Source organism: Haliotis rufescens, unplaced genomic scaffold (assembly GCF_023055435.1).
Source record: "Haliotis rufescens isolate VD_foot unplaced genomic scaffold, xgHalRufe1.0.p SCAF_9, whole genome shotgun sequence".
Taxonomy (NCBI): domain Eukaryota; kingdom Metazoa; phylum Mollusca; class Gastropoda; order Lepetellida; family Haliotidae; genus Haliotis; species Haliotis rufescens.
In genome coordinates, this window is record NW_025964383.1 from 22,786,693 (window position 1) to 22,798,964 (window position 12,272).

General features: G+C 41.9%; 1 protein-coding gene across 1 annotated transcript; it reads right to left on the bottom strand.

Annotated features, from left to right (window-relative positions):
- Nucleotides 1-1,133: 1,133 nt before the first annotated feature.
- LOC124120873 lies at nucleotides 1,134-11,685 on the bottom strand. Its single transcript, XM_046483767.2, has 7 exons — nucleotides 11,552-11,685; nucleotides 7,340-7,688; nucleotides 6,133-6,230; nucleotides 4,929-5,054; nucleotides 4,038-4,071; nucleotides 3,757-3,819; nucleotides 1,134-1,987 (listed from the first exon to the last, which is right to left on the bottom strand). Exons 2-7 carry the CDS (start codon nucleotides 7,665-7,667, stop codon nucleotides 1,287-1,289), a joined length of 1,350 nt encoding a protein of 449 aa, XP_046339723.2. The 5' UTR covers nucleotides 7,668-7,688; nucleotides 11,552-11,685; the 3' UTR covers nucleotides 1,134-1,286.
- Between the last annotated feature and the right edge of the window lie 587 nt (nucleotides 11,686-12,272).

Genomic DNA, 12,272 nt, shown 5'->3' on the forward strand with positions numbered 1-12,272 from the left:
ACAGTTCATCATTTGTGATAACATGTTGTGTCCTTCCTCAGAATGTACCCATGAAACCAGTTGAATTCTGTAAATACCTTTGCCCGAACCCGGTGCGAAGAGTTTCTGGACAAAGTGGTTTCCAGAATTAGGATGGGATGTGTTATAATACATCCTTCCCCGTCTCAGCAATGCATAGTCGACCCGTGAAGATCCGGGGTAGAATAGGTCTCCAGCAACCCATGTTTGCCGTAAAAGGTGACTATGCTTGTCGTAAAAGGCGACTAACGGGATCGGGTGGTCAGGCTCGCTGACTTGGTTGATGCATGTCGACCCGTGAAGATCCGGGGTAGAATAGGTCTCCAGCAACCCATGCTTGCCGTAAAAGCTGACTATGCTTGTCGTAAAAGGCGACTAACGGGATCGGGTGGTCAGGCTCGCTGACTTGGTTGATGCATAGTCGACCCGTGAAGATCCGGGGTAGAATAGGTCTCCAGCAACCCATGCTTGCCGTAAAAGGTGACTATGCTTGTCGTAAAAGGCGACTAACGGGATCGGGTGGTCAGGCTCGCTGACTTGGTTGATGCATGTCGACCCGTGAAGATCCGGGGTAGAATAGGTCTCCAGCAACCCATGCTTGCCGTAAAAGCTGACTATGCTTGTCGTAAAAGGCGACTAACGGGATCGGGTGGTCAGGCTCGCTGACTTGGTTGATGCATAGTCGACCCGTGAAGATCCGGGGTAGAATAGGTCTCCAGCAACCCATGCTTGCCGTAAAAGGTGACTATGCTTGTCGTAAAAGGCGACTAACGGGATCGGGTGGTCAGGCTCGCTGACTTGGTTGATGCATAGTCGACCCGTGAAGATTCCGGGGTAGAATAGGTCTCCAGCAACCCATGCTTGCCGTAAAAGCTGACTATGCTTGTCGTAAAAGCCGACTAACGGGATCGGGTGGTCAGGCTCGCTGACTTTGTTGATGCATGTCATCGATACCAATTGCGTGGGTCGATGCTCATGGTACTTATCACTGGATTGTCTGGCCCAGACTCGATTATTTACAGACCGCCGTCATATAGCTGGAATATTGCTGAGTGCGGCGTTAAACAATAAATCAACCAACCAACCAATGCACAGTCTGACACAAACAAGCGGTGTTAATTATCGAGTACGCAGTTGTTGCAGTAATTTATAAATTATAACTCATATACAGTTGTTCACTTGCTTTACATTGACATGTCATGGTAATACATGGATTACTCACTTCCCTACAATTATAGAGAGTATCATCATGTAAGCGACGATTCAAGTTACGACAAAGCCTGTAAGATTAGGTCCTGTTTTTCCTTGGTCAAGGAAACGTGACTCCCCGATGTCACAGCCATGTCCACGAATTGTCCCACCGCGAACATAGGACACAGTGAATCTGTAGAACTCACATCAAATGTACCCAACACTTCACCTTTATTGAAGTCAAGAAGTCCAAGTTTACTGTTTTCCACGTCCAACACAATGCCATACTGCAGTGTAGCTCTCGTTCCAGGGGCACTGTCCACGGCACCTTCAAGGCATCCTACACGCTTCCCCTCGCTCCATATCACAGTGCAGTATTTCAACGTATGTCTGGAACAGAGTTCCACACTGATTCCCCAGGAGTGTGGCTGGTGACACGGTCCACTTTCTGTGCATACTTCTTTTTCATCACACATTCCTATCTCGAGAAGCGGAGGAGCAAAGACCTGCATCTCTCGCAGATGTACCTCTGGCGCAGCTTCCCAGTACATCGGAGCTCTTTGTGAAGGTATGAATGGTTGTAGGGGGTAGGCGACGTTCAGACGAGGGGGCAAGGTGGGAGATGTGATGGAGATGTCAAGGTCTGACAGGTCAACCAAAGTATGACTGTTTTCCATTATACGATATAATTGTAGTGATGCGGCCTTATGGATGCCTAGCGTTTGGTTGTTATTGATGGGATGAGATGCTTGCATCTTGTCAAATACCAACAAGGGGCCTGTAACGAAACAGAAAAGAAGGTAACGTAAAAATACGTTGGGTGAATGATATACAGTAAACTACGGTATAAACAAACTAAAAGTTACCACTTATTTCATTTCGCTATAACCGTAGTTCGTTATAAGCATATATTCAGCAAATATACAGCAAATGCAGGGGGATTGTACAGTAAACACCGTACCAAAACTTGAAAAGTAGATCATTACAGCGAAGACCCGTCATTTCTGACTGTAACAGTTAAAGCGTCGGGATAAACTCATTTACGCAACATTAACACTATATGGATATGTAGAGACGTTCCCGATAGTAATCACACAGAAGACGGGTTTGTATTAAATAGGTCCGGAGTGATAATGTTCACTGTGTAACAACCGCATCCGTGGTCTAGTGGTAGAGCGTCCGCCCGGAGAGCGGAAGGCCCGGGGTTCGATCCCCGGCCGCGTCATACCAAAAGACGTTAAAAGGTGGTACTTGTTGTTACCTTGTCTGGCGCTCGGCATTAAGGGGCTAAAACAAGGACTGGTCGGCTCGGAGTCAGTATACTGTGTCTGAGTGGGGTATTCATGTTCAACTGCGGCATGGTATCTCAGTGAGCTAGCACTATAAATCGGCATCAGTCCGGACTAGTACAAGCAGCCACACAAACACACACACGTACATGCACGTCGCTATATAAGTGCAATAATCTTGGACGCGACGTTAAACCCCATTTCACCTCACCTCACCGCAGTGTAACACTGTGCTGTCAGTTGGCAATTCGGATACACTGAACATGTTAAAGTGGACATGGTTACGGATATAAAACATTTACGCACAAAAAATCTATAAATACAAAACAGAATACACGCTAACAGAGGAATATGCTCGCATAATCTGGCACTGTTTGCACGTTTCATTCTAGTCTTTCTAACACCAGTATCTGTGTCGGCTAAGTTAAATGTTATGACGTATATTTATTCAACAGTAATTGACCGCCCACTTTCACACATAGGCACTGTCTCAGTTACCCGCACGGTATGAATTACAACATTTAGAAATTCGTATTCGATGTAATAAGCGCCCCGCTCTAATAAGCGCCCACGGCGTTATTTGCTAATATATTGGCTAGTGAACAATCCCAGTTAGCACCCTTTCCGATTGATCAATGAACACAAGACTTATTTATTCGTGTGTAATACGCACTCGTTTGTTATATGCACCCTTAATTATGGGCAATTAAATTCTCGAAAATATATCTATCGGTATCTCCGGGCGGACTCTCAACCACTAGACCACGGAGGCGGTCAGATATGAAATGGGCACCAGACCCTTCAGCACAATCTTTGTTAAAATATTTATTCTCATAAAATAATGTCAATGTTGCGCAACAATCCAGCTGTATCACAGCGAGTAGGTGGTAAGCGAGTGGTAAGTACAAGACTGTGCACCAGACAAACCAGCATTGTCATGCACCTTGTAGTTTTGCGTCATAGTGAACAATCTGAACCCAATTCCAGTCAGCTATGACGACAAAAAGTGGGGACCTGTGGAACTATTTTGACCCAAGATTCACACGAGGCTCACTTTGACCTGTGGAGATAACGGAGTGAGTGAGTGAGTTGGGTTAAACGCCGCTTTAATATAATTCCAGTTATATCAGGGCGTGTCAGCTTAATGTGGGAGAAAAGCATGGCGGGCCTAAGGAACGCAAATCTGCACAGCGAATCGCGGCGCGTTAGACGACTGGGCCACCCGTGCCCCCGAGACAAGGAGAGGTGTCATACGTACACATGAGAATCCTGTCTTTGTTTCCTTCTGAATCGTGCAGCCAGCACACGGGATCTGTTATAGCTGAAATGTTATAAGGTTAAGTTGCAATAATAAACTGTAATATGTGTACCATGCTTTGAATTTAAAGGTACGTTGACATTGAAGCATTCGGTTTGCTTACACCAAAACCAAACGTAAAGGCGTTTTTCACTTCAATATATAACTGATGTCATGACTTTAGATGTTGTCAAGATACACGATAATGTTCAACGAAATATTAGACCACTTATTGTTCATACCTTTCCCCATCTCTTTCAACTTCAGTTTATAGTCCTGCAAACAGAAATAATTAACACGCATGAGGATGACAAAGAGGTCTTCAATATATTCCGATGTACAAAATGAAGGCACGATCAATACATTTGCACACGGTCATCACACTAGACACATTACTAGGAACAATCGTCACCACTCGCCCCTTTCCGTAACCTGCAAGAAGACTCGTCCCTCTATCGATGAAAGTTATGTGCGAAAATACGACAAACCAATCAGAATGCGCGTATGATTTCAAGTTCGTCAGAATCCCCCAGAAATATTTTTTGAATATACATATGTCTTGCATCTAAAAATATGCCCAAGACACAGTTAAATGTGTTCAATCATACTGTATAATTCCGCATGTCCCGATGTGCTTTAAATTGCATCTGAAATATATATAATATATGGAGAAATATATAGTCTTACATATGATGTATTGGATATATTTGTTTCAGGGTCTGTATGACAGACAACCAGACACGCAGCGATCGACAGCCATAGCATCGATACAACACGTCATGATGTCTCCTACATAGACTAGAACCTGGTTGGTTGGTTGGTTGGTTTGTTGTTTAACGCCGCACTCAGCAATATTCCAGCTATATGGCGGCGGTCTGTAAATAATCGAATCTGGACCAGACAATCCAGTGATTAATATCATGAGTATCGATCCACGCAATTGGGATCGATGACATGCATTAACCAAGTCAGCGAGCCTGACCACCTGATCCCGTTTGTCGCCTTTTACGACAAGCATAGTCGCCTTTTACGGCAAGCATGGGTTGCTGAAGACCTATTCTACCCCGGAATCTTCACGGGTCGACAAGAACCTGGAGGAGCCTTGAATGTGTTTGAATGTCCATGAGATTTACCTGAATGAGATAGACGAAAAGGACTTCTTTTGATAACATTTGTGATCTTAATGTGTTTTCCTGGTCCTGAAGCTGTATCATTCGCCTTTCATCCTCTTCTATTTTGCTTTGTTTACGATTGTTTTCCTGTTTAAAAATGAAAGGACTTTTTGAAAAAAAAAACGCACTGAAGTATTAACATGTCCACATACAGTAAAGTACGGTTATAGCGAACTCAAAGGGACTTCTTATTTTAGTTCGTTATAACCGTAGTTCGTTATAAGCATATATACAGCATAACTACAGAAAATAGTCGGGACCAAACAAGTAAGTTCGTTATAAGCGAGTTCGTTATAACCGTAGTTTACTACTATCAATCACTGTGCCTGCTTCATATCTCGTGGTTTACTATTGATTGTTTACTTGGACTGGGTTGATGTTTCTGCTGTTTCCCCGATTTTCATCATAAGCCCAGTAGCTTTATCTAAGCTAAGTCAACAACAAAAGTAATATATGGGCCGAAACATGAAAACTGCCCCCTACTGTGTTGCAAAACGAGTATATTTCTTAAACGTTTTTCTTTACTTGTTAGCAGTAGAATCTCGGCACTTGTATTTAGCAGACGTAATTCAAAGTTAACATAGCGTTATTATTAGTTTCAACATAATCAGTAAATGCACTATTGTGTATCTGAGGGCGGTCGGGTAGCCTAGTAGTTAGAGCATTCGTTCGTCACGCCGAAGACCCGGGTTCGATTCCCGACATGGGTACAATGTGTGAAGCCCATTTCTGGTGTCCCCCGCCGTGATATTGCTTGAATATTGCTAAAAGCGGCGTAAAATCATACTCACTCACTCACTCACTCACTCAGTATTGTGTATCTGGATGTTCTATTTCATCGCTTACATGATTGTCCTGTTTGTTACAGACTGCTGTCGCATGAACGGAGTACTGCTGTGCCACGCCAGACAATAAATCCTTGACCTTTATGCATGGTGTGAGTGGCGGGTGCTACCGGTAGAGCAGGACATGATTACTCTTTTCGCGAACCCTGATTTTCAGAGGTCCATTCATATAATTTTCAGAGCAGTTTTGCCCTTTACGCCAAATGGATTCTGTTCCGGTGCATAATCTGGACTGGTTGTTCTCTGGCATTGACTATTACTATTTACAGGCAGCCGACTTACACAGGGCATAACAAACAACAAACAAACCTCACTCGTACCTCTTGTAAACGTCCGATTTCTTCTCCAAGTCCTCTGGTTTGTCTCTCTAGATATTCAGACGTCTTTAATTTGCTTTCATATAGGAGACCTACAGCACCTTAAGAACAAGACGAAATGTTGAGTTTGGGATATAAGGCTAATTAGAGGTACCTTAAAGTTCTTTCCCGAAACTGAAACCCCAAAACCCACCGACAATGTCAAGAAAACTCCAGAAGTAATCGTTACAACCCCGGTTCATATGTGCATGGAACAACCGTCATAATTCTTACCTTCTTTTCCTATTCAATTTATATTTTCATTTTGTCATTCATTGCTTTTTTGAACATTCAAGAAATGTGCATTATTCACTATCTTTAATTTGCTTTCATACAGGAGACCTAAAGCACCTTAAGAACAGAGATGAAATGTTGAGTTTGGGTTATAAGGCCAACTAGAGGTATCTAAAAGTTTCTTCCTTTCCCCAAACTCAAGCCAAAAAGCCCACCGACAATGTCAAGAAAACTTCAGAATTAATCGTTACAACATATGTGCATGGAACAACCGTCATAAATCTTACCTTCTTTTCCTATTCAATTTATATTTTCATTTTGTCATTCATTGCTGTTTTGAACATTCAAGAAATGTGCATTATTCACTATCTTTAATTTGCTCAGGAGACCTAAAGCACCTTAAGAACAGAGATGAAATGTTGAGTTTGGGTTATAAGGCTAATTAGAGGTACCCAAAAGTTTCTTTCCTTCCCCAAACTCAAACCCCAAAGCCCACCGACAATGTCAAGAAAACTCAAGAAGTCATAATTCTTAACTTCTTTTCCTATTTACCTTATATTTTCATTCTTGCATTTATTGCTGTTTTGAACATTCAATAATTGTGCATTATACACTATCATCGACATTACTTTCATGTTAAGATTGGTTGGTTGGTTTGTTCTTTAACGCCGCACTCAGCAATATTCCAGCTATATGACGGCGGTCTGTAAATAATCCAGTCTGGACCAGACAATCCAGTGATTAATATCATGAGTATCGATCCACGCATTTGGGATCGATGACATGCATCAAGCCAAGTCAGCGAGCCTGACCACCCGATCCCGTTAGTCGCCTTTTACGGCAAGCATGGGTTTCTGAAGACCTATTTTACCCCGGAATCTTCACGGGTCTCATGTTAAGAAGTGAACACTTAAGTAAAAAGTACTAATTTTAATACCTCTTTCAATGGTCGTTTTGTCCAAGCGTTGTTTGATGAAGGGTTGTTCTTTATCTAGAGCGACACAGAAGGACATATATCCATCAGGTCCCTTCTTCTTTAGTATGTCTAGTAGGGTTTCACACTTGTCCCTCCGTACTGCCTTAGATGTGACAGTGTCACGGTCTGCTTCAGAAAAGACACCATCCTGATACAAGTAGTCCAGGGCCTTCTCGGGTTCCAGCTTGTCCTTGAGGAATACCCAGTTTTTACGTAGTATGAACTGGTAGTCCGCTTTTCCTTTCTGGTTCTCAGCTTCCACGTTTTCCATCAGAACACTGTTTCCCATTTGACGAGGATATCGTTAGAACTGGGTAAGCAAAACCAAAAGAACACTAAGTCAATTATTCAAACGAATAAACTGAAAACAGAATGCACCCCCTAAATGAATATATACTTGTCATACTAAACCACACAAGAACTCTACATACGGTATGTGGGGCGGTCGGGTAGCCTAGTGGTTAAAGCGTTCGCTCGTCACGCCGAAGACCCGGGTTTGATTCCCGCCGTGATATTGCTGGAATATTGCTAAAAGCGGCGTAAAACCATACTCACTTACATACGGTATGTTTGTTCGATATTTCAGCTATATGGCGACGGCCTGTAAATAATCGAGTCTGGGCCAGACAAACCAGTGATTGATATCATGAACATCGATCCACGCCGTCGTGCTGTAGTGACTGGATGCCGAAACTGACTACCCGATCCATTTGGCCGCCTCTCACGACCAGGGCCCCGCTCCACAAAGCGATCGTAGCGTTAAGATGATCGTAACTCCCATACTTTAACATAGACTTACGACAGACTTAGCACTAAGATCGCTTTGTGGAACAGGGCCCAGTATACGTTGCTGCATGGCGACCTCTTCTAACCCGGAATCCGCATAGGGTGCTCTTCATGTGGAGGTTCGGCATCTGACATGCTATTAAATACTCCTTTACGACTGAGCCTATTTCTATTTTAAACAAGAATGTGTACTTGACTGAGACTATGTTACTAACAAATCTACCATGTGTTATATTCGCTATGGGTTGACACACCTATGACCGGTCAACCTGTCCATTCACACCATGAACGTCCATTGTAAGGCCAACAATTTGTGAATAAACATATTTGTGATCAGATTGCAAACCGTCGACGTACCAGGGAGACAAAGCTACTGAGATATATAATATGTGTTCAGTTTTTAATCACATGCACAAGTGAAGTATCTCTGCACAGCGAGTTGCGACAACCGTCTCCGCAAGAGTGACGTCTTTGTTGCACTGTGTACATGAAGGTCACACAGGCTCAGGCTGGGTGGCTCGGTTTATTTGTCTGCACGCACGGATGGCTCAGCACAACGTCGTGTGCTGAGCTACCTACATCTGTTTCGCATGGTTACGTTATGACAGAGGCTGTATCGTTTGAAGTGCATTAAAGGAAACATCAATGCATATATTGTTAGCCCACCATGGGGATATTTAAATAGGTTAATGTATTTATAAAATTTCAGTTCTCTTTCTTTCCTCTCTAAGGATAAGTTTTAAGAAACGCTGTGTGACCTAGCATCTTCCTGTTTCACATCTATATTTAGCATGTTGATTTGGGATTTTTAAACGATTTGGGATTTTCTACAAACAGAAAGGGCCGACAATATCACTAGAGAGTATAGTTCATGATATTGGCTTGAAACGTTTGGCGAAACGAGAAACAGACTCCTCTAAATCAGACAAAGACCTATGTTCTTGAATTTGAAAATTTGCAAACAAGAGAATTGATGCCTTAAATGTAGTTTAAGTTTCCCGAAATGTGCCACAAAATTTCAAATTTCAGGTACCACAAACAATTTTTTTTCCCTATAGGAACACAATTTCATCCAGGTTGTTCAATTAGCTTCAGAATATTCCGTACAAAGAGAGACATATTGCTGGGTCCAGCAAATGTACCCCCAAATCCCTGTCTCAAAGATTAACCATAATCTTTAATGCAATCATGGAAGATATTTGAGACAAGTAGAATTGATACCATGTTGATTCTCAAAAATTCAAAGGAAACGCTTACCTTTCCGCGAAAGCCTGATATCATCACTATCTGATAGTGATTCATAAACACACGCTCATGATACAGTCAGAATCGTAGAAGCGACATTGTTTTTGACAGATTCCTTAGAAATATGTAGAAGGTTTTGTCGCTTTTATTAACATGACAAGTCATTACGTTTTACCGATCAACATTTGAAAATTTCGGGTATGTACTTATAGTAAACGTGTATTTTACATAGGTTACAAAATGCTTTACAAACTACAAGTAGTTTGAAACCTTTAATTTACCTTCATATGCGACGTGCCATATGTATACCAGGCCGTCATATAGCTGGAATATTGCTGAGTGCGGCGTTAAACAACAAACAAACAAACAAACCAGTGTGTCTCATGAGACAGTTATATCGGAACCTTGATTGTGCACTACGTCGTAGAGACCTTGTCATTGGGAATAACTTCAAACTACAGTAAATATAGATAGTAACATTCATCCATATCTGCAGATGCATTGATAACCTGTGTAATGTTTAACGCCGCACTCCAGCAATATTCCAGCTGTATGACGTCGGTCTGTAAATAATCGAGTCTGGACCAGACAATCCAGTGATTGACATCATGAACATCGATCCACCCTATTGGGATACGATGACATGCATCAACCAAGTCAGCGAGCCTGACCACCCGATCCCATCAGTCGCCTATTACGACAAGCATAGTCGCCTTTTACGGCAAGCATGGGTTGCTGAAGACCTATACTACCCCGGATCTTCACGGGTCACCTGTGTTAGGTGAAATGGACATACACGAAAGAGTGTTGTCGACGATAAAGGGATGTGGATAGCACTATTTTGCTAAGTATTTACAGGTCAATATATTGCTACAATATTATATATCTCAGTGGATGTGTCTCCCTGGTTCGTCGACGGTTTGCAATCTGACCACAAATATGTTTACAGTAAAGTACGGTTATAACGAACTCAAAGGGACTACTAATTTTTGTTCGTGATAACCGTAATTCGTTACAAGCATATATACAGCATAACTACAGCATATAGTCAGGACTTAAAAGTTAGTTCGTTATATCCGTTAGTTCGTTATAAGCGTGTTCGTTATAACCGTAGTTTACTGTATTCACAAATTGTTGGCCTTATAATGGACGTTCATGATGTGAATTGACACCGATTATAGGTGTATCAACCCATAGCGAATGTAACACATGGTAGATTTGTTAGTAACATCGTCTTAGTTAAGTACACATTCTAGTTCATTTTTGGAGTTCCATCCGTAATTATTTCAGAGTGAGGCACCTAATCGGCAGCACACAGTCAGCGATCTCACTCACTCGGCCACCGAGGCTCCCACAAAAAAACGAGCATGTGTACTTCACTAAGAACGTGTTATCCCAAATGTTACATAGGTTTCATTTGACCACTTTCTAAACGGCATGGTGAATTCATATCGAATATCGAATATATATAGTTTCAGCACGCTGTATACACGATGCGTACTGCATGAACAACGAACGATGACGTTCCGGCTAGGTGCCACACTGTAACCTATCACGACAAGCATCGAGCTATATGGATCAATCCAGCCTCGGTGTGAAACGAACGACATTTGTTGATGGGACAAAATGATTACGGGGTGCATCCTCTTCAGTTCTGATACATCTGAATATTCTGGGTATACCTTCAAGAATGATATCGGCCTGTTTTCATCATGTATAATGTTTCATATCCCCGTAATTAAAATAAGACATGAGATATTGTCAAATCTGATATGTCAACAACATCTCATTGCAGTCTTTACAAACAAAATGAACGCAAACAGCCCTGTCGTGAGTATCAACATGTCACCTCATCGAGAATAAATGTTATGTAGTTTTATTAGCTTTTTGAACATACAATGTCAAGCTGAGAAATAACGTCTAGAAGGACTATACTTACTGGAATAGAAACACTCGAACCATCGTCAAATCTGATATGTCAACAACATCTCATTGCAGTCTTTACAAACAAAATGAACGCAAACAGCCTTGTCGTGAGTATCAACATGTCACCTCATCGAGAATAAATGTTATGTAGTTTTGTTAGCATTTTGAACATACAATGTCAAGCTGGGAAACAACGTCTAGAAGGACTATACTTACTGGAGTAGAAACGCTCGAACCATCGCATTCATTGCAGCTCCTGTTCTGAACCATCTCCAAGCCGCTGACATTGGGGATGTTATGACGCATTCCCACTCAAGCGTGTAGCCTAGATACAGAGCTGGGAATACACACATGCGCGGAGAGAAAGATAAAGTGACGTGCCTATGGCTATATTTAAATATACGGTATCTACCGATGTTGTGATCAGGTGATCCAGTCGTCTCTGCTCTGTGGGTATTGAGTTGTCTTCATTGGGTGAGTTGTGACTCGGTCAAATGACACAGTGGGAATGCGGAAGTTGTTGATCTCGTTCACTTGTTGTTATGTTAAGAACTAAATACAAAAATGATTCAGCAGTTCTTTAAATACTGGCAGTATATATTTCCACCTTTTACAGACAGACAGTTTTTTGGTAATTTAGGCATCAAGGCCCATAGTACAATGCAGATTGGATATTAACATTTGTCATTTATTTATAAAGACATATTTTAAGAATACAGAAACATCATAACAGGATTTTCAGAGTTTAATTACCTTGCAACATGGGGAGATATTTATACCTTAAATGGGAATACGTTCCACATATATATATAAGTAAGACATGGTATTCATCCTCTACTTCTCCGGATGAACAGTTTGTACAAATAGCGCTGACAATAGCGCTGACCGTCTTTGGACCTACAACATACATTTACATTAAATTGTGCAATGAAATTCT

Excerpts from the sequence above, each read along its gene's own strand:
- LOC124120873 (XM_046483767.2), bottom strand. The coding sequence starts at position 7,667 with ATGGGAAACAGTGTTCTGATGGAAAACGTGGAAGCTGAGAACCAGAAA. Across the intron at positions 5,055-6,132 it reads AAATCGGACGTTTACAAGAG|GAAAACAATCGTAAACAAAG; the intron begins GTACGAGTGAGG and ends ATTTTTAAACAG. Across the intron at positions 1,988-3,756 it reads CAAAGACAGGATTCTCATGT|GCCCCTTGTTGGTATTTGAC; the intron begins GTACGTATGACA and ends GTTTCGTTACAG.